A 22,611-nucleotide genomic window follows, 5' to 3' on the forward strand; every position below is an offset into this window, starting at 1 on the left:
ACTTTCAAAGAACAAACACTGGAGGGCAGTAAATGGACCTCAACATAACCAGGTCCAACCCAGAAACAAGTGTCCCTGGACACCCCTCGGTCAAAAGGACAGCAGGCATATAAGACCTGTTCTGGGTTGTTTAATACTTTAAATTACTACATTATATTCCACATGTTTCCCTGTAGTTTTGATGTTTTCTGTATTAATCTAGAATTTTAACAATAATCCAAACGAAGCATAACCATTGAGTGAGAAGGTGTGTCCAAACTATGGACACCTATTTACACAAGTAGCAGTTTTTAATGTGAGCCACCATGTCTTTACTAAAGGGTCTTTTGCAACAGCATATTCAGGAATTGAGGCTTCAAAACAAGAGTTCACAAACAATAAACAGTTGAAGAACAAAATGAGTAAAGTAAGAACAGTCTTGACCGGCACACTGTTGCGTTTATTGTCAGTAAATCTAGAAATTTTTGTAAGAAAATAACATTTGGAGAAGGACAAATTAGTGCTGATGCTGCAGTTTTCATCTTATTGACACTTACCATTATAAACAAAAACTCTGTTTGGTGTTTAACAATAAGTTCAAAAGGAATTTAAAGAAGTATAATGTTATTCATGTTTTCTTTAACAGAGTCAAAGTTAATACACCATATCTTTGTGTTAAAACCATATGCCTTATGTGAGGATGATGTACAATGCTTCCACCACAGACAAAAAGTTAGTCATCATATTATTAACTAAGAATAAGTTAGTCCATCTCTTAGGGTGGGCCCCACTTTGTGTCATTCTTTTTTTGTTACAGTCCTAATATATTTATCCATTTAACAGACTTTAGGTCATTGTGTTTAATTAAAGTAAACCTGAATGAAAACACACACAGCATTCCATTTAAAATATTTTACTGATAAACATATGGTTGCTATAAAAGACAACAAGCTGAACTCTTTTCCTCCAGATTCAAGAAAACGCTGTCAGGTGTCCAGATAGAGACAGAGAGGAGAGAAGAGTTCAGCTCATACTCTGGGGAGGCAACGCTTGTGAAAGAGGCAGACAAGGAAAGATTTAGGACATTTTGATGTGTCATGATATGGGAGGAGAATTAACAGGGGGAGCAGCAAAGATCGTTGTGTCATTGGTTTAGATCATTGGAGGAAGGGAAAATGATAGTGGGGGATTAGGAGAGGCTGATCCTTTTCAACATTTTTTTGCTGGTATTGAACTGTGCTTCAAGTCATTGCTTTCATACCTAGTCATGCACACACTTGTAAACACACACACAATGTGCCTAGACCCACAGGTCAGTGTGAGTGTGAAATACTCCTGCAGATACAGTTCACTCGCCCTCGCATTCATTACATAAGGCACTGATTCAGATGCAGTCTATGCAAAGAAAGAATGGCTAAAACATCCTAAAGGGAAAATATTCAAAATCCAAAGAACACGTATTACACATGCATTAGCAATCCTGTAGAATCATTATAAAGGAAATGTTGGGTAAGTTAGTCTGATTCCCAAAAAATTAAATTGTCATGGTGATGTTCAAACATACAAGAGGAACGTCCTACTACTGAGAAAATAACAACTCACTAATCATCTGAGCAATAGTCACAATACCTTACACATATTCTTTTTTTCATGCAAATTGTAAACACAAAACCCAAAACGAATGAAAAGGTATGAATAAGGCATTACAATGGTCAAGCTACTTCAGGTCATCCAATCCAAACCACTTTGCATGACACTTAAGAGAGTGAAGTCACGTGATCAGTTCAGAAGCATGAGTCAATGAGTCACGGTTTACAGACCAACGTGTTCAGCTTTTAGCATAGCATGTTCACAAAAGAGATCATTATGTCACTGTCTTGTATGGATGTGCGAAGACCTAAAGATATGGATTTCTTGATAACATTTATATTGTACACACATTAAAAATAATTATATATATGTGTACAAGAAGTACCATAGAAGTACTGAGTGTGCATGTATTTGTGTTATTTTCTCTACACATACTTTAGGTACAGGTCCTGTATCACAAACATCCACTCAAGGAGAACTGTTTTCTACCAGATGACTGACTGCGATGGTGAGATTCCACTCTTAAAGGAAGATCATCAGAGTGTGGTTGGCTGGCCTCTGCCTGCAAACACACATTTTATTATATCTGGAAACATTGTGTATTCCTCACTACAAATAAGTTAGGCGTGTTTCTGCTCTTACCCCGAGATGCAATGTAACACTCATGACAACTCAGAAGTCCATTACGAATCCTGACATCAGTCCCTGCAGAGGCATCCCCCAACTGTCCCTCACACACTCCACACTGAACAAGAGAAATACAATTAACAATATTTTACATAAAAGGTGTGTTTGAGGAAATATTTAAAACAGCTAATTCTGAAAAAAAATAATTAAAGACAGCTGCTGTCTTTTTGGTATGTACCTTAAAGCACTGCATGTGGAAAAACAGCCCCAGTGTGTCGATGATCATAGCAGCTCCTTTTCCCAGAGGTTGAGAACAACCAGAACAAAGTCGCTTTCCACTAACGCTCCTACTTAGACAGAGGCAGCAGAGGATAACAGAGTGTTATTTAGATACAACCTGTACTTCCCTACATTAGTGTGAATGGTATTCTCTCAGATATATATTTGTGTATTAGTGTCTAAGTATCATTACCTGCTAGGTGAGGGAGGCTGAGGTGTTGAAGGGGAAGATTGCTGTTTACTTGTTACAACATCATGTGATCCAGATCTGAGGCCCAAACAAAAAACGGAAGAATGAATACAAGCACATGCAACTGTAAACCACATTTTTGCTTCATCAATCCTACCAATTTTTCAGTGTTCACTGATTAGCTTCACAAAAATGAAGTGCACTGGTCTCACTTTATGCTGTTAACAAGTGTGAAGCTTCTCTTTAGATTTTTTCCTTCTCATTGCACCCTAGAACCAGGTGTATTTGTGCAAGAAAACCCTGCCCTGATTCAAAACATTGTTTTGAAATTCCTAAAGCAGAATATATTTTGAACATGATCATACTTATGTAGCATACATTGGGATTACACAGCGTGATACATAGATGACACAACAGTACATTCATACACCAACACATTCATAATCCATCCTGATGCACCTTTTAACACTCTGTGCCTGGTTCAGTTGAGGATTGCGGTCCAGAGAGGCTGTTTTCCACATCTCCTGTTTCTTTGTGGGTTCACTGTCACACGTAGAATCTAAAAAACATACACAAGAAAGCAAAACTTAACTCCCAGAATTTCTGAGTCATATCAGTGAGTACTCCTGCTTTGAGCTCACCCTGGAAAAAATGCAGTTTGGATGCATGCTGACCCTCGTTCCCTGTGGAAATTCTTTGGCCGTTTTGCTGCAGGGGAGTGTCTCTCATGTTGTTTTCTGGACCAGGCAAAGCGTCAGTGTTCAGAGTCTGTCCTGATTGCTGGTTTAACAAGCTGGTGGGATTGAGGGGAGTGACAGTCTCTTCTAGAATCCGTCTCTCCTGGTAGAAGAACAAACAAGCAAGTATAAAAAATAAGACACACACAACCAGGAAATGTGTTTGATTTCCCTGTCTGTCTCAATGGATGTACCTCTTCATTGTGTTTCCTCTCCTCCTCCTCCACCTCGAGCTGTGCTTTCTCCCATTCCTTCTTCAGCTTCTCTTGTTCTTTCTGGTATTGCTCCTGTGGAGAGACACCGTTCATGAACAGAAACACACATATAACACATGCACACATATACACACATTCAGAACAGCGTGCGTCATCTGCTCTCTGCTAAGCATTAGTGGAGCAATGCACATACACACCATTACATTACAGTACCTGTAGGAGGCGCTCCTGCTCCTGTTGCCACCTTTCCACGCGTTTACGCTCCTCATTGGGGTCCCAGACCCAGTGATTAACACGTTTAGCCAAGTTCAACATGGGGGTCTCAATCTACCCAGACCCAACCCACAATCCCACACACACACACACCCACATGGATACAGACCAAAAGGACAGAAAGAGAGGAAAGGTGAGAAGACAAGTCTGACTACACTGACTACAGTGACCAGTGGAGACGAAGGATCAGGACAGGATCAAATATAGGATGAAGGAGATACACAAAGAACGAGCTGGAGCTGCTCAGAGATACTCACACTCACACTGCTCTCCTCAAGTCCATCTGTGGAACAAGAAAAACAAATGAAATGAAAAAACTGATGCAAGGAAAACTAACTGTACATGTTACTATGAGTAAGTGTTTACCCGTGACAGTGGGAGAATATTCTTGCATGCTGTTGGGTGATGAAGGTGTCTGAGCGTTCTTTTCTTCTGCTGGTCTCCCAAACAACTCAGTGGTCTCAACCTGAAGGTGGAATATCCACATAAATTAATAAACTATAGCAAAAATGCAACAAAAGCTTTCTGGAAAATAGATATCTACATATTTTTACAAATATTTAACTGCTGATTGTAGACAATACATACCGGCTGACCATTCAGCTGAATTTTAAACTTTTTACACTCCAGGCTGGTTTCATGCAAATGTTTATTAAAATGAGCGCTTTACATAGAAAATCCATCCGAGGGACGGCTCTGGGGTTTCAGGTCAGGCTCCACTCACTCTCTTTATTCCTAGATGTACAGGTATGTTACATAAAGGAGGAAGTACAGCATGCTAAGGGATTGTGTAACATGTATAGTGTATAATTTAAACTTGATTTAAGTCCAAGGAATACTTTATAAATGAGAGCATTAAAGCATATTTTATTTATTTGTGTACTATTGCTTTGACCTGTATTAAGACCAGAGTCTCTTAGGTAAGTGTAATTTAAACATATATAAATAATTTACATGGTCCTTTGCTGATGTCCGTGTATGGTTTGTCCCCAGGGTTTAATATTCTTCTAACACAGCTCATGAAATGTGAGAATTAAGTGACTCTACGCTCTTGTCTCAGGTGTCTGCCTCAAAACTTGAAAACATTTAAAAATCTATAAAACAATGGTGCATGTTTTTGTAGATGCGGTAAAACCAAAGAGAGAATGTAGAAGTTTGCATATAGTATTACCTGTCCATTGCTCTGGATGTCCGGCTGAATTGGCTCCACAACTGTCTGTGTGAGTTCAGTCACAATAGTTGTTGTGATGATGCAATTTCGGCCTCCAATCAGTGAGCTAATGGCAGACCCTGAGCACGGGGTGGGTTTCTCTGTCTGTGCAGGAGGCACCTGCTCTACTGTCTCTGAAGTTTTCACAACCTCCTTGGGTGGAAGATCTTTCTCCACCTGTTTAGAGGAAACATCTTTGATCTCTTGTGATGTGTCCTGAGGGGAGGTAGGTGGAGTGGGAGTGGACACCGGTAAGTCCTCTGTGGTCTCTCCATTCACTCGCACCAAACCATCCATCTGAGTGAGATGGAGACAAAGGTTAGGATTGAATACAAACCCACCTATTTAACATAAATTGATGACAGGTTGAGTGTCATCTAGTTGTATATTACAGAGAGAAGACATAAATCTGTACGACCAAAACTCATATGCAAATTACATCAAAATAAACCAGATGGATAAACAGCATCACAGACCAAAGGTGAAACATCAATGTTTCAAATTGGACTGAATGCACTGGCCTAATGGGCTGATAACTAGAAAAAACTAGAGCACACAATAAAAAGCATGTATATTTGGAAAAGTTGGATTTGATGTGAACATCTACAAACTGAAAGAAGAGTACTAAAAGGTTTTAAATGGCTCATAGTGTGAAGCAGAGAACTTCTCATCTAACAACAATATCTCTAAACACGAGCTAAGGCAATAAGGTGGAACAATGAGCTATCAGATGATGCTGACTGGTAGGAGTGACTGATATGGAGCCCTTACCTTGACAGGTTTGTGTCCAGTTAGGTTGCTCTTGGGCTGGCAGTAAGGTTTGGCTACCAGCAGGGGAACAGGCCTGAAGGGTGCTGATGGAGAGGAAGGAAGGGTATATGCTTGCTGTGTGGGATGTTGAGGATGCACATGTGCAGTCTGAGGTCGAGTGTGTTTGGTCTGCGGCTGTGCATTTTCTGTAATAGGCTTTTTCTGATGTGCAGTTAGACACTCTGTCGGTTGGGTCTGTGCTTCATTAGGCTGTAGTGACGGAGGTGGCACATTTTGAGAGTTTGTGACTGTGGAGAGGGGACATTTTGGTGTTGAAGAGCTGCTGGAGATAGAAGCTGATTTCTTCTGTTCGGTTATTTCAGCTATTTCTCTTTCTGTATCTTCACATTTTGTGTGCTTCTGCTCTGTTATAACAGCCGTTGTGTGCAGATGATCTGAAATCTCAGTGTCATAAATAGGTGATGACAGCTTGTTCTCTTTGTCCATCTGGTTTGTGTCCTGTTTGGGTTTTGAGGTCGATTTAGGCAGTTTTAGGCTCTCCAGTGTGGCGTCACTGATAGTGAAGCGGAGAGCATAACGTTGTAAAACCAAGGCTGCCTCCTCTGGGGTGGCTGCATTTCTGTAGGCTTCGCACAGCTCTGCTTCTCTGCGCTCCCTAGTAAACAGAAACACAAGTATGTAAAGACTTGAGTATGTTCATTTTGACAATATAGCTGTTGTTTATCCAACTAGAAGTGGCCTCAATTTCATTCTTACTTCTCCTCCACAATTTCTTTGTATGTCTTAATGCTTTTCCTCTTATTGCTATCGCCTCCCTCCTCCTTCATTCTTTTCTCCATTCTCTTCCTCTCCTCCTCCTTTTTGATGAGCTCCTGAGATGCACTGCGGCGGCGATTCTTCCAGCGAGCCAGGTCCTGTCACAAGTTCACAGTGTTAATTGAGGATATTGCTAGTATTTTAATATAATGTTTCTCTTCTCTTAGTTAAACCCAGTCTCTTACATCTTGCCAGTGGTCCTCCTCCTCCTGAAAATTGTTGTACTGTTCATGCATGCGCTCATATCGTGACTGGCTCATTGGTGGTAAGTGTCCCAGCTCTTCCTCACTGAGAATGTTGTTCATACTGACACTCCTACAGGAAATAGAGAAGAATTCTACATTACTGAAATACCATTAATTTGCATTAAAGGCAAATAAAAAGCAGTTTTAGTGGTTAAATTTAGCCTATAACAATAACAATAATATGGTGGACCTAAAAAGACAGTAACACAATTATTACTGAAAAGCAGCATTGACAGTAGGAAATGAAAAGATGGTCTACCAAAAACTTTAGCATATAGAATACAGCAAGACATACACAACCAATACAATCCACTAAAAAAAAAAGTTTTCCCATAATAATATTAGTTGTGTATGTGTTGCTTAACATCTCTACAGCAACAAAAAAATTCAATTACACAAAGAAATTAAACAAGCAACTGTGCAAACAATTGTAATTCATTTTGGCCAGCTAGACACATTCATTAAGCCTAACAATAAGTAGCTGGAATATCTGTATTATGATGCAATTTAAGGGTTAATTTTAAACAAGCAAAAAAGTAAAATATGTTAGTAATGAGTTATGACATGACAAAACTAAACAATGGGCATAAATATCTATGTGTGTAGCTGTGATACAGCTTTGCTATTAAAATGTAACATGCACAGTGTGTATTGTTCTCATGCAGTTGTTCATCTAGTTTCACGCTTAAAGACTTACTCGGTGTCCTCAGACATAAAAGCAACTCGTTGGCTCATCCTAAAACAACAATAGATATGAGTGAATGAGAGGAAAGGACAGGTGAGGAAATGGTAACAGTCCTAATGGAAATGACAACTATTGATTTAACACAAACTGGTTCAGAGGCAGATCTCCAACCCTATTCATCAAACCTAAGAAGGGAGGTGAGAAAGACACATGCAAAAATAGTTCAGTGGGTATCTCACATCATCGGAGGAAGCTCATCATCCTCCAGCCAGAATGGTTTCTTTCCAGTTTTCTCATTCATATTCCTCTTTCTCTCCTCCACCTCAACTCTCTCTTCCACTTTCTGCTTTTCCAGCTCTGCCTCCACTCTAGAGATCAGAGCAGCGGCAGTACTGGGTGGAGGCATGAGTGAAGGAGAAGGCAGAGGTTCAGTCACAACTGTGGTGACAGAGGTGTTATGGATCATCATATCTCTCTTTGCTTGCTCCTCCTCCTCATCCTGCCTCTCCCGCAGCCCTGCCTGTGTGGGTCTGCATAGGGCTTTAGAGGGTGGGCCCTGAGGTTCTGCTGCCACCATAACAATGCTGCTGAGACAACAATCCAGTGACCAGTATTAACAGGAAATATGTTTATACCAACACTGCATCACAGAAGGCTGCAGCCTGCTCTGTCTGTAGAAACATCAGGAGTGAGGAGCTGCCAGAAAGGACTGTAACTCACCTAAGAAATATATGATCTTACTTGTATTAAAGAGGTCGTGCAGATGGTTTAGTTTTAACAGTATTATATTGTGGTAGTCCAAACATTAAAAGCTTCAATAATCATTTTGCTTTTCGTTTATCTGAATACTGATACATTAAGAACATTTTTGTTTGTTTTTGCTTCTAAGATTAGCACCAAAATACACCAATATTTATTGTAAACAAGATTTCAATTTTTCACATGCGTGCATGATGGAACCAAGTTTCAAACACTTAAGCAAATCAGCACCTCTTTGTGTCCTAATGTGGTTGTGATATAGCTGTGATTTATATATAAAATCAACCAAGAATACCAAACCCAACTGGAACCACACATCCAAAGTCATGCTAAACAGGCAGTGTTAGCCATTACTGACAGTAAGGAAGCCCAGATCCAAACAGCTGGCACACAACATCAAATCAAAGGTTCCTAGTCGGATGAATACACACGATGCATCCAGCTCACAGTAAAACAAAAACCACGCAAAAATTAGGATAAACTCTGACCCAAAGAGAAACCTATTATAAGTTAGTTTTTCAAGCAATTAAAGCCCAAAGCATGACCAAACCATATTCTCCTCTTCATTCAAGCACAGTAAATACCTGTCACTGTCCATCTTTTCTGTGATTTTAGGTCTGCTGTGTAGTGGCTTCATTGCAGACACTGGGCTGATGTTGTATTTAACTGATCCAGGTACAGGCAGGAACTGATTAATTCTGGCTGTACTTCCTGCTTGGAATGACTTGGTCCTTCGAGCCATCATATCATCCTTCTCTAGGTCAGGCACTGGCTCATTTTCATCATACTCATCCTCATTATCCTCATATTCATGTTCTCTGTGAGATGTTGCTCGAGCCACTGTTGTCTCAAGCTGTTGTTGAGGAGATTCCACTGGGCCTCCGGGCTGCTGCTGTTCCTCTCTATGACAGAAAGTCTTATAATTGAAATAACTGAACAAGCAGTTGGAGAATGTCTTTTAAGATGCAAACCACACCAAGCATGTTAGTGGCCTGTGCACCCTGTTAGTCCAAATTAGCTCAGCCCACCTGATGTTCACTTTCTTGCTCCAGTCTGCGTGTACTTCCTTTTTGTTCTGCAGAGCAGCATCAGTAGTAACCTCGCCCTGTGCACAGCGCTTAGTGCCTGGCAGAGGCAGGAAACGGTTGTAAGTCACTGTAGCTGTGTTTTGTTTATGGAAAACTCCCGTCCTCCGTGCCATCATGTCATCTTTCTGAAGATCTGGGATCCTCTCCTCTTCCTCGCCATCCTCTTCATCCTCCTCTGCTCTTTGTACATATTGAGCCAAACAAGCATCCAGATCAGCGGGAGTGGGAGTGACTTCAGTGGTCCAGGGTGAAAGGTCACCAGAGGGAGGAGTAGTTTGATTGAGGTCAGCTCCATCCACCTGGCTGTTAGAGTATTGTATAGAGCTCAAACCACAGGAACAATGAAGGAAGATCTAGACCCTTAATAGCAAGTATAGCTGTAAAATTCAAGCATGAACATGCAGAAAAGCAAAAGTACAGAATTTTGGTCATTCAAGAGGCAGAAACTTCAAAAATGCATTCAAGGGTTAGTAAACGCACACAACGTATCTACACAAGCTACATAAATGTACAAATAGTGTTTACAATGACTATTGTTGAACCTATTTGAGGCAGAAAACAACTAAAGAATATTTAAAGAAATATTTGGGATGCATTGTATGAGCTAATGGTATTTAAAAGTTAATTATATTTTGGTAGATGGCTAAGATTTGGCATGGGACCGCAAGTTTAAATAAATGAATGTTTGTTCATATACTGTATCCAAACATGCCCATATTGATACAATGATGTATCTAATGTATCAGCTACCCGCTTTATACAGCTTCTGTTTGTTAATGCATGTGTACGTGTGTATCTTTTCAAGCAAAACTACAAGCAAATCAGTACAATGCAGCGCATTCAAACAACCTTATAGGCTAATTCAAATAGGCTTGAAATGTAAAACACTGTCCAAATGACACTGCCAAGCAATCTAATTTAATGATTTATTAAGTAATGCAGCAAAAAAGACCCTGTCATTCCTCAGTGCGACTTATGCAGGCAACTTAGGATTTGAGCCATTGCAGCCTAAGTTGTCTTGTATTTGGCCTGGTCCATACCTGCGTTCCCGCTCTGAAAGCTGGGAGCCCAGGCCAATGGTAGGCATGGCTACAGTTGCCTTGGTACGGAGTCGTCTTAGCAACTCAGTCTCCTCCCCTTCATTTGACATGTCTGTGTCTATAGGCTGCTCGATCTCAGTGACGCCCCCAAAGGTCACAACTTTGCTGTGACCTCGTCCAGCCTTTGCAGATCTGCTGAAAGGACTTCCATAATTTTTCTCCAGACAAGCCTGACACACAGGGGTTGGACTAGCCTCACTGTAAATACAGTCTCACAAATGAAGACAAGCCCACAAACACACAGTCACACACACACATACACAACAACAGCCAGCAAAAGAGCAGGGGGAAGAATTCATAAGTAACTACCAACAGAGGATCAGGCTGTGAAGACAAAAGAAGGATGAGGTGGAAATGTTGAATCAGACAGGAAGTATGGATGGACAAACCATGGGGATTTGTATTTGAACACACATACATGTTCGCACATTTGCACTAAGCATTCTGTCTACTCTAGGTAGCCATATTTTCCTACTGACTGCCGCTCCTCTGGGAACACAAAAAACTCTTTATCCTATCCAATGACATCAGCACAGAGACAAAAACAAAGGCAAAGCAGTGCACACAGCCAACTGTCGCCTCTTTTTAGGTCTCTCACACACACACAAAGTGCCATACACACCGGCCAATTCTCTGCTTTGATTCAATGCCTGTCTTAGAAGACTGGAGAGGACTGAAGTGCAAAATAATGAGGAGAATAAATAAGCACATGAGAACATAGGAAAAGAAAAGAAGAGAAAATCTGGGTTTAAAGCTGGTTAGGAAAGGAATGATTGTAAGAAATATCAGTTAGTACAAGACTGAGGAGGGAACTCAGGTGATGTCACTGTATCTACTAAGTTTAATTAAAACTGAGTTGAGGGTTGAGATAATTGTGGGTTAACCTGCAGACAACTTTTTTGATCACTTCATCATTTAAAGCTTAAATGTCTTTAAACAACAGGGAAGCTAAATCTATGGAATAGTTGAAAAGTGGAAAGTCTTTTTTACTGTGCAAAATCTGTAGTGTAAACTGTTGGTGCAAGGTGTTAACATATTTAAATTGGTTCTAAAATATCTATCTTTTCTACTATTTGCATGGTATATTTTTTAGTTTCTTCAGTTTATTATGAGGCAATAATCTGTGCAGGTCTGAACTAAACCACCCACAACACACCCTGCTCATTCTTTCATCAGTGTCATTATTAAACAACACACTTGATATACAGCAGCAATTAGTTGCGTTGTACTGCATGTGTGCTGAGAGTGTGTGTTGGGCACCTTGGTTCAGTCATCTTGAGTCTCTCCCACTTCTGCATATCTGCCTGGCTCATGGAGGAAGAAACAAAGCTCACTGGTCCATCCCTGTGAGAAAGGGGCCTACTCTGAGCCCGCCTAAGCGCCAGGTCATCCTTTTGCTTATTAGGCACTGCCTTAACCTCTTCTGTCTTTTCCTCCTCATCTTCCTCTTCCTCGTGGTGAGAGGCAGGGTTTAGAAAGGGGTTGTCTCTGCGTGTAATAATGTCAGGGAGAGCTTCCTTTACACTGTCCAGTCACAGAGCCAGTACATTGGCATTACACAGCAACCATGATCCAAAAAAGGGGTGCAGGCGTCAAAACACAAGTGACACAACACCCACAGAAAGAAAGAACAGAAGAGAAAGAAATTTTATGAGGTAGTTTGAGCATATGAAATGACACACAACACAGACACACATGGCTAACCTGATCTCTTTCTCTTTCTCCTGCAGTGTTTGCTGAGATGCTCGTCTGATGCCCTCCCAGCGCTCTCTGTCTTTGTTGCTACATACGGGAGGAGGAACAAACTGGTGCACTTTGGGATTAACTGGGCCACGGTAAGCTCGCCTGGATGCCAGGTCATCTCTATGAACATCCGGAACTTTCACCTCTGCTTCCTCTTCAGCATCAGAGGTAGAATCCCATGCAGATTTCTGAGCACTTAAAAAGTCATTATCACGGCGAAGGATGATGTTCGGGGATGGTGACCTCACTTCCTTTTCCTTTATTGCGGGAGGGCTGGAGTTGGAGGTGTAGCATAGTCATTTCAGAAAGGCCCAGAAATCCATAACCAGTCAAGGGCATGCTTGGATTAGCATGCACCCCAAAACCATTAATAGCAAGTCCTTGTGGTTTGTCACACTTTGCAATCATTAGATGCATCGTCACATGATTTAGAAGAATGACTATCTAGAGCCCTATCACAGATGTCCAACCAGGCAGCATTCACTGAAATGTCTCCACATGAACTGTTTACAACAACCTTTGCTATACACCTTTTTCAAGTAACACTTGCAATGGCAAACTTGTTAGTTCTTAATCTCTTCAAAATTAGTATCTCATCACACTAACGTCACCGCACAATACCAAGATGGCTGCCACAGGTCCACAACAGAGCAAATGGAGCACACCCGAAACGAACCACAACAAAGATCAACATCACTACTTTGTGTTAATGAATACAAACAAAGCCACCAGCAGCACTCTCATGCCCATCTCCTCTGACCTGGTGTAGCGAACAACAGCAGGAAGAACTTTAATTCCTGCTTTCTCCAACTTCTGCATCCTCCTCTGCTCCAACACTTGCTGGGAGACAGACTCCTCTTCTTGTTTTTCCTCATTGTTCTCAGGTGCCCAAGTGACTGTCTTGTGAGTTTTGTGGTGCAGTCCAGGTCTTTTGCTGTGTTCTGGAGTAGCTTGAGTACAACTGAGGAATGATGTGTGATGGCAGGGAAAGATTAAGGATGAGGACAGCTATGTGCCTGTACATCCGTGTTTGTATTTTTACCTTGCCTTTCTGATCGGCTTTTGTCTTCAGCTGAAACACAACATTTAATGTGTTGATTATTACCTCCGCTGTTCTCCATCCTCTGTGTGTGGCTTCCGTCTTGGAGCTGGGATGTAGGAGCTGGCGTTGGTTCTATTAGGAAGAAACTGGTTGAAGGGGATGGAGCTTCTTGATTCACTACTGGCAGTCCGTCTAGCCAACATGTCATCCTTCCGCACATCTGGCCTCCTGCTGGGGGCATCAGCATCCGAATCACTGCCTCGTCCTGGGCAATGAAGAGCAATGGGGCAAAAAAGAGAAAAAAAATGACTTGAAGGTCAAAAACCCAAGGCCCGAACTTATACCAGGTAACATGCACATGGATATTCTATCACTTCTGCTTATGAAACTGTACTGAAGGTGGATGCTGTTCAGATAAAGTATTTTGATACCGATCACATGGTATATCATGTCTACTTTCTTTTCCTCAGATACTTCACTGCTAACATGCTGACATGTTTCATCTGCCTTAGACTGAAATAGAGAATAAAATTTCTACACGCTGCAGTATCACTGATTCAAGAGGTTGAAGCGAAGCAGCTGGACTTGTTTTCTTAAAGAAAACTCTTGAATGAAAATGACCTGGATGTTAGATGAGAATTTTCATTGACATGCATCACCCAATAATTAAAAAAAAATCATTTTTAATTTTTTTTAAATGTTACAAATTAACAAATAGTTAATTGTAAACAAGCACCCATGCTCATATGGCTTAGTGGGTGGCAGCCTCCGTTCTCTGTGACCTGCAGGGAATGTTGGGAATGATGCTATCTCCGGCAGTGGAACAGTGTTTTTCTTGTCACCCTGATGCCCATAAGTTATACTGTCAACATGAAAGACCCAAACAGGATGCCTGTTATAGCCCCCCAGCCCCCTTTTTCTATCTCTCTCTCTCTCTCTGTCACACACACAGACACACTAGCAGATGACAGGCAGGATGTTGACCTCAGTGTGTTTTTTCCCAGGTCCAAATCTCCAATGATTGCTACTTAAGACCAACAGCTGCTGCATCTGGGGCACAGAATGCTTGCAGACTCAGGCTGAGACATTCAGCTGTTGTCCACAGCCAGCCTGGCCGGTCATGGTATACCAAGGTTAAAACCTCAACATGTTAGAGTGCAGCAGTCAGTCTATTAATGGATGAGTATTTAAAGGAATGGTTCGACAATTTGGGGACAATCCTTTTGTACTTTCCTTTTCCTTGTTTGCATTAAGAAGGATATTAACTTAGCTGGAAGCAGCTGCTAGCAGTTAGCCTAACCTGTCCTAAAAGAAATGCATTAGAACTGACCATCACTGTTGCCTCGATTCACCACATCAGGAGAGGGGCTGTGCTGTGAGCGGGAGCCGAAGGAATCCAGACTGTCAAAAACAAACACACCAAAATTTTTAAATGCAAGCAATAATATTCACACAGAAGACATTTATTTGGAAGGAAATTTAGGTTTTAGATCTTGTCATCTGTTATCTTAAATATTATGGCATATAGGTGTGCATGTGTGTTAACAGATGCCTCTCACCTGTCTAGGGAGTTGTCTCGAGTGTGTCGTGGGGGAGAGAGAGACTCACTCCTCTCAGAGTCCCAGCAGTCATATCCGCTGTCTCTAACACCACGTTTCTGTGGACTGTCACCTCCTTCCTCACTTTCCTAACAAACACACAACGTGAATCACTATATATTAGAAAACAAAATATGAAAGATGCACAATTCAGCTCACTTCAGAGTGATTGCATTTATAATCATTAACTGCAATTGATTTCACTTCACATCTTGTCTGCAGGAAGTATGAAAACAAAAACCCGTGTTATCTCCTTCACCCCAACAAAGACAGGAAATTTAACAAATCCATCCCCCGCACCTCCTCCACACCATTATCTGTCTCCTCCTCCTCCTCCTCCTCCTCCTCTGCCCTGTCCCTGAGTTTACTTACCACCTTCATTTGAGCGAGAAGTCCTTCAAACTCCTTGACGTTGAGAGTAGGACCACTGAAGGAGGCACAGCCACTGGCAGCCTTTCCCAGCCAGAATACTGTGTTTAGCACCTGAGAGACACATCGATAGGATAGATGAGGGATATTTATAAATGCTAATCAGTGCAAGAAAAACAAGAGAAGGGGCAAAAAGAACTCACATTTTTTAGTTTGCGGTTGCAATCTGAGTCCCTAACACAAGAGAAACATGTTACCATTAACAATGGCAGATACAGGAATAAAACCACACACACACATTAATATATGTATGCTCATTTACTTGAGGTTTGCGCGTATGGAAGTGTCCTGCAAGTCCCCTGGGTCAAACAGCTGGGAGCCCTTCAGGCCCAACTCCTCACAGCCCCGCAGGAAGACTGACAGGTTGTCCTAAAGGAGACAGCAGGGCACCACAGACAGTCTGTTTATCACTCTAATGAACAGGGTGGTTACTGAGCTGAATGTCACAGTGGAGAGTATCTTCTTACCAGCCCAGCGATGGGGGTGGGCAGTCTGTTGATCTTCTTGACCAGCCCTGGTTTGATTGCACTAAGCAGCCTGCATGGAGGAGGGGAGGAGCAGAGATTTATTGAGTCTTAGCAGACTTTATGTATGCGGTTGCTGCTTCAGACATCAAAACTGTGGTGAAGGGATGTCCCAGGGCTTACTCGCATAACAGGATGCCATTCTCTAGTGCACTGCGGAAGTCCTTGTCTCCAAAGCTCTTCCCTGTTACAGCCTTGGGAAGAAGGACAGGAAGAAACAGATGTAAATTTGGTGGACAAGAAGTAAGGCTGTGCAATGAACAAATATTGGCAATATTAGTATATTTGCCTAATAGTGTTTTAATTATTGAGACTCTAAAATTAAGCTTAAAGAATAAACAAAAATACAGCCACCCATATGTAAAGATAGGAACATGTTTAGATTATACTTAGAATTTTACTCTAAATAAACAATGGAAGGCATCCCTGCCCTACAACAGCATCCCATGACTTCCCCATCCACCCTCTTCCCCAACATTAGAAATCAAATCTTAGGGATGTCAAATTAGTGGTACACTGTGTCCTCAGAATATTTTATCCAGAATGCACCCACATGCCACTATGATAACCTCAATCCTCCATCCAATTTGGAGTCTATCCTAAACAGACAGGAGAGGAGGATAGAGTCAGGAAACCAGCACTGATATACAGCCAACCCACACACAGACATGGCTTTCAGAAGCTGTTGTGTAACCAGCAGCCAAAGATGAATGGAAAAGGGGTTTGACTGATGCTGTTTAGACGTCTAATCCAGATTAGCACAGATTACAGTTAGCGCCCAAACTGTTAAGTGCAGACATGCACTCTCTCTGTTCATGCTGCTCATACATATGCTCCTGCACATATGATGGCAAATATCTGGGTCTATGCTTTTCCTCTTTGTCTGCTGATATCGATGATATTTTTCAATTTCTTTGACCATGTATGTACATTAGGAACACACACACCCACACAAAGTCAGAGTGCATCTGTAGCTGTGAAAACTGTCTATTGTTTTTTGTTACATAAGTTATGGCCAGATGTTTCCTCTTGGCATCCGTTGCTTTTTCTCATGTGTCTCTTTTTTAGTTGCATACACATACACGTTTTTTGTCTATCTTTGCAAGGATGTTCTTTGACTATACTTATATTAAACCTTGAAATTAAAATCAAGTCCTAGCCTCAAGCAACCCGTTAAAGGACTATCCTCACCAGTCATTGTCCAATGTTTCTCCAGGTCTTTGAAACATTTACAGCACAATCATGCATAATTTAGTCACAGAGTAGAGAACTGTACTGAGGTGAAAGCATGGACTACTGATTGTGTTTTGTGTAGGTAGTGTGTGTGGAGGAGAAAGGAAACAGACTGTAGATGGAGAGCGGAGGTGGTTAACAATCGGTTATGTATGCTAAAACTAAAAGCAACTAAAAGCAATTAAACTAGTGAACACATACATATTTTTTGATACAGAGCTCTTGAACGTTTAAACTAAAGGGAATAAGGTCATTAGTATGTGTTCATAGAAAATACAGAAATGAAGGCCAAAGCCTTGGGGGTATTTCAGCGTCAGTAACAGTAATTCAACACTGCCTAGCTCATGCTCAGTTCTCATAGTGAATTGCCCTGCTCAGTTGGGGTGAATGGCAGCAGCAGAGACCATTTAAACCCAGAGGTGGGAGCGTGTGTGTATTATGGCAAAGTGGAGAAGCATGCAAGCAGGCCAAAGTATGCTTTACTTTTATTTGAACAACTGTAAAAATAGATGTAAGGAATGAGAGGATAGGAAAACAGAAAGCAGAAGAGAAAATGTGCACATATAGTTTGCAGGGTAATGACAAAAGTAAGTCATGTGCTGTAATCCATTTAAGTGGTAAAACCAGGATTTTGAACTGGTGGTTGCAGTTTACACACATATCGATGTTTTATGCAGGACAATCAAACAGTCTAATGAGTTTTGCCTACAGAATGTAAGTTACCCTAAAAAACAGCTAGATTCTAGAAAGATTCATGATCAATTTTAATACTAAATTCAGTCTTCAACACTTTTAAATTGGCTAAGGTTTGCTTAAATCAAACCATATGTGCCATGTGAACATAAACTACCACACTGTCAATTATCTCACAGTGGGAGATAAGAAAGATTGGAGCTAAACTGTTATGCAACTACCTCTAAAAGAGATGGATATTTAATTGGTACTGGTTACATAAGAATTAGCCTTATTGTATAATTATAATGTTACAATGTCCTGGAGGCGAGGTGCACACCAATGGTTATGATGCACATAGAGAAAAAGACAAAGAGAGGAAACAAGGAAGAGATAAAGTCATAATCCAGATGCACTGCAGATTAATCTGGATCTAAGTAATTAACCAGAGTGAGGCAACATTAGACAGCACCAGATTCCTACTGATAGCTGTAATCAACTCAATATACTGTACATAATATGTCAACAACAAGTCTGCCATCGTTGGTTCACATTCTTTCATTCAGCATTTGATGCATGGAAAATCCATGAATCCCTGCTCTCACACTCTCTTTCATACAGACACAGCTGGCTGTCTGGAACTATTGGAGATAATCTGCTGAAGACAACTGTGACATCTGGCGCGCACACACCGTCACACACATTCTTTAGTTTATTCCCTGTGTGTCCAACCCCGTGTGCTGCATGTCAGTGACGGCAAAGGTTAACTGCTGTCACCAAAGTTTCCTTTGTGCTCCTGTAAGCCTGTACAACTTTAACTTGCTCAATGTCATATCCAACTGTTTTAAAACACCTCTCACAGCGTGTGTCAGCTTTAAGACAGTCTAATCCAGCCTTGTCTCATCTATAAACAGATAGAAAGGTTTTGTCTGTGCCAGTGTGATTTCCTGCTTGGGACATTTGGTGATATATAGCCTACTGCTCTACTGCCCAGGCTCCTGAATACAGTGACACCTGAGAGCCTGCCCATGTTATGTTCCCATAGTGACCAGTGTCACCCAACCGGGGCGTGTCTGAGAAGTGTGCGAATCATGCATAGCTGATTGGCATGTGTGAGTGTGCATACACTTTGCATACTTTACAGACATGGCGAACACACACACACACATGCAGACTGAAAATGTACCATGGAGAGCAGGGTGACATGGGAAACCCTGAATTGTCTCCACCTGTGACAACGTATAAATACACCACTAGAAATAGAGTCAGCCTCACCAGTCTGAGAATAACTGGAGAATTAGGAGGCAGGAATACAACAAAGCAAAAAGAAGACCGAGTACACAGACACAGCAGGAGAGATTAAGACTTAGGCCAGCATTGGAGATATCTGTCCAATGCATCAAGACAGAAACAGTATTGAAACCCTTCAAGCCATGTTTGTAGACATGATAGCTGGTCCCAAAACATTCTGAAACCTTTTTGAAAGCACAAGTAACTGCAGTTCAGAGTGGATGTGTTACACAAGCATGGAGCAAAATTCTTCAAACTGGAAGCTGATTTTTTGTAATCCCTTTTTGTGACTGAAATTTACACAAGGAATGACTTCAGGTTATGAAAGATCCAACTTTATCAACAGCTGTTAATGGGATGGGTTAACGGGAAACCGTTTCAATCCTGCTGGAAGATTATCAGTGCATATTCATATTTCAACTAAATGGGTCATTACTCTCCATGGAAAAAGAGATTTTATACATGTTGATAACTTTGATTATCTTACATACTGTATGTGGGACACAGACACATCTGAACTGGGACGGGATTGACTCTCCTGTGGCCTCTAAAACTCTAAAAATGATCATGATAGATAGATAGACATGCCTAGAAGAACATGTTCTTTTACTTTCCTATCCAGTTAATCATTATGCAACCACTCTGACTTATCTTGTGGGCTCTGTGGGTGTCCTGACCTCAGATTAGGAACCACTCTGTTAAACAAAGCATTTCAAAACCTGACTGGATGCATGTTTAATCTTGGATTGGATTTTAGTCTTATCTGTAGACACTGATTGGGGGCAATACACTTCAGTGGAATGTTATTATAAAACATTTCAAATAAATTATTAGAAGAAAGACCTTATTAAACAACCATTAGGTCAGTGTGGTTAGTTTGTTCCACTATAAGATGTTTTCAAACATTTTCATTGCTGCAGATTGTGTTGCTGTTCCTGGTGCAGCCAATAGTTCTGTTGACATCTGAAAAGTCACCCTAAACTCAGGACTGTCCCTAAAAGCATGTCAGTAAACAATCTATGCCATCTTTATAAATAAAATATGTGTATTAAAAAGGGGAAAGGTGGCTTCTCACTTGTCTTCAATGGCCTTCGTCAAACCTAAAACACTCTAACCATGCTGCTTAAAGCATTGCCTCACTCAGCTGCTTCACAAAATGTGACACACTGTTGTGTTGTATATTCTGTACTCTGATCTGATGATAGGGATCATTTCTTCTTGACGTCTCACATCCATCACTTTCATTGGAAGGCTGTTACAATGATGTGTTTGTGTGGTGGAAATGTCTAAAAGTAGCTTTGTGCCTTTAATCTGCGTGTCATCCACTCCTAACCGTAGGACCTCAGTGAAGATTCATTTTCATGCTTGCTGTAATACAGCAAGTAACAGTAATATTAGTGCATTTTTTTGGACACTGTGTTTGCATTGTAATAAAAATGTGTATGTGTTTCTAGTGGACTGGCAAGGACAGACAGAAGCCCTGTGAAAGCGCAGCCAGGTGTTAAAGCTAAGGCCAAAAACCTTGACATAAAAGAAACATTAAGTTGTGCCTCCAAACATTTCTTTCTTCAGTCTGAGGTTGTTTCTGGCAGCAGGCAGGTAGCTATGGCGGCTAAAGCAGGGACAGAGCTGCGGGGGAAGCAAAAATAGGTCATAACGCAGCAAATCATGATTCACCGCTCAGGCTTATGGAGAGCGGCGTTTCAGCCGGTCAGATGAGGGTGGACGCGATGGAGCAAAGCACACATGATAATCTCATCAGATGCGATGAGTTGGTACAGTGTAGCATCTCGTGCGTGAACGCTGGCCCGGTTTCATAACCATGGCAACCGGAATCCCCTCGCGCCTGAAAAGGGGGGCGTTTCTCCTGCTAACGAGTAGAAACCAGGCTCCTCAGACGGACAGTTCATGAACGCTACTGCACATTTTATCGTTATGTTTCTAGTCTGAGCGGCGTTAAAAGTCTCCACAGTGCTGAAGGTTATTGTTCAAGCTTCATTAAAGAGCGCAGCATGCATGAAAACTTTTAGCACGGCTGCTCCCGCATGCAGCAGAACTGTTGTCCACACACGGTAACCCGACACTGCATAGTCCCCACAACAGGTGACGACGCACCGGTGCTGTAGGACCGTGTATTTTTATACCCGGTCATAGTATGTGACAGTATGACCCATTTCTGTCCCTGCCGTATTGTGGCAGCGGGCCCCGGACGGTCCCATCTCTTACCTCGATCCATTTTTGAGCCTCCTGACAGGCTGGTTCGGGATGGTTCGGCTCCAGCTGCTCCTGTTCCCGCGGGCTAGCCATCTCCGGGCAGGCCGTTTAACCAAACTGTGGCGGCAGTGATACGGTTAAAGCTGCTCGGCTGTCCGTGTGGTAGTGGAAGTGTTCCCCTCCACGCTCTCGGTCCGTTATCTTCTTCCTCGCTTTCTACTGACCTGCAACTCCACGCTCGGTCAGTAGCGTAGCGCTCTCGCTGCTCAATGTGGCGCTGAGATGGAGAAAAAAAACACTGCAACACGAACCAGGCGCTAAAAATAACGATTCTTGTTCGGCGGACTGCGTGAGCGGCTGACGCTGCTGTCTTCAGCCACCGCTGCTGCCGCGCATTCAGGAGACGTGAACGCGCAGGAAGGAATCTCTGCGGGGGATGTCAGACAGGAAAGACACAGGACAGACAGAGATGGTGAGGGGGCTCCGGAACACGTCCCGTTATTGCATTCTTACAGTAAAGCTGGAGGCTAGCATCATACCTGCAATAAGCTGTCCACCGGCTTTAACATGGATACTCTTAAACCGGGGATCATCCCTCATATAATAAGTACCGGTAAATTGGCATATAATGAGCCAAGCTCATAAAAGTTTCACCTCAAGGGATCTACACAGCTTTTCTGTAATGTTGTCCATTTCCTTAATGCAGTTGAGCTTTTTTAGATCACCACAAATAAAGCAACACACAGGAAATCTGGGAGCAACTGTCTGTGTCCTGTTTTAATGGCACTTAATGATATCACAACACATCCACAGATCTAACCTAAACTACACTGCAGGTTCCTACACTCCTACAATGACCTGATGGTCTTTAATAGTCAACCATAATCAATACAACATCTATAACTTGTATCTTAGACTCTCCATGCACTCACCAAATATTTAGCTGGGATCAATGCTGTTGATAGCGGTTGTGGTATTGGATTATTGAATAGAAATGTGACCTTTTCAAAAGACTGGTCAAACATTTATATATCAAACTTTATGCAGCCCATTGTATACCAGTGTGGCCAAACTTGGCTTCTCTTTTGCAGTTCAGATGAGGGCTTGTGTGCAGATGTACTCTTATTTGCATAACTTATTATTTTAAGACTGTGCGTCAAAAGAAGTCTTTGTGTGTGCTGGGTGTGTGTGGCTCGTCATATGCGTGATGCGCTTCCACAGATTCACAGAATCAACGCCTCTAAGTACAGGCACAGGTTTGGATAAGGCTGGTCAGACTAGAGCAAACTGAGCACAGACACT

At 41.8% G+C, this 22,611-nt stretch overlaps 1 protein-coding gene across 6 annotated transcripts; it reads right to left on the minus strand.

Annotated features, from left to right (window-relative positions):
- Window positions 1–876: 876 nt before the first annotated feature.
- Window positions 877–21,726, minus strand: LOC114434228 (LIM and calponin homology domains-containing protein 1-like). 6 transcript variants are annotated; one of them, XM_028403285.1, is made up of 31 exons: window positions 21,322–21,726; window positions 16,024–16,094; window positions 15,844–15,913; window positions 15,639–15,745; window positions 15,520–15,550; window positions 15,320–15,430; window positions 14,909–15,036; window positions 14,680–14,750; window positions 13,413–13,614; window positions 13,068–13,268; window positions 12,269–12,580; window positions 11,825–12,088; window positions 10,505–10,762; window positions 9,405–9,767; window positions 8,961–9,278; window positions 7,857–8,204; window positions 7,630–7,668; window positions 6,873–7,002; window positions 6,628–6,785; window positions 5,872–6,526; window positions 5,062–5,397; window positions 4,257–4,356; window positions 4,148–4,173; window positions 3,831–3,944; window positions 3,597–3,689; window positions 3,340–3,505; window positions 3,125–3,224; window positions 2,669–2,743; window positions 2,435–2,543; window positions 2,212–2,314; window positions 877–2,131 (listed from the first exon to the last, which is right to left on the minus strand). In XM_028403285.1, exons 1-31 carry the CDS (start codon window positions 21,400–21,402, stop codon window positions 2,106–2,108), a joined length of 5,166 nt encoding a protein of 1,721 aa, XP_028259086.1. In that variant the 5' UTR covers window positions 21,403–21,726; the 3' UTR covers window positions 877–2,105. The 6 variants fall into 6 exon arrangements, with proteins under 6 accessions (XP_028259086.1, XP_028259077.1, XP_028259069.1 ...); XM_028403276.1 differs by having other exon boundaries at window positions 3,307–3,505; window positions 7,857–8,201; window positions 21,322–21,725; XM_028403268.1 differs by having other exon boundaries at window positions 3,307–3,505; window positions 21,322–21,725.
- Between the last annotated feature and the right edge of the window lie 885 nt (window positions 21,727–22,611).

This window comes from Parambassis ranga, chromosome 1 (assembly GCF_900634625.1).
Source record: "Parambassis ranga chromosome 1, fParRan2.1, whole genome shotgun sequence".
Taxonomy (NCBI): domain Eukaryota; kingdom Metazoa; phylum Chordata; class Actinopteri; family Ambassidae; genus Parambassis; species Parambassis ranga.

Coding starts and splice junctions, on each gene's coding strand:
- LOC114434228 (XM_028403268.1), bottom strand. CDS start 21,402: ATGGCTAGCCCGCGGGAACAGGAGCAGCTGGAGCCGAACCATCCCGAA. Junction 15,551..15,638: donor TCCATACGCGCAAACCTCAA/GTAAATGAGCAT, acceptor CTCTTGTGTTAG/GGACTCAGATTGCAACCGCA. Junction 2,744..3,124: donor CAGGCACAGAGTGTTAAAAG/GTGCATCAGGAT, acceptor TTTGGGCCTCAG/ATCTGGATCACATGATGTTG.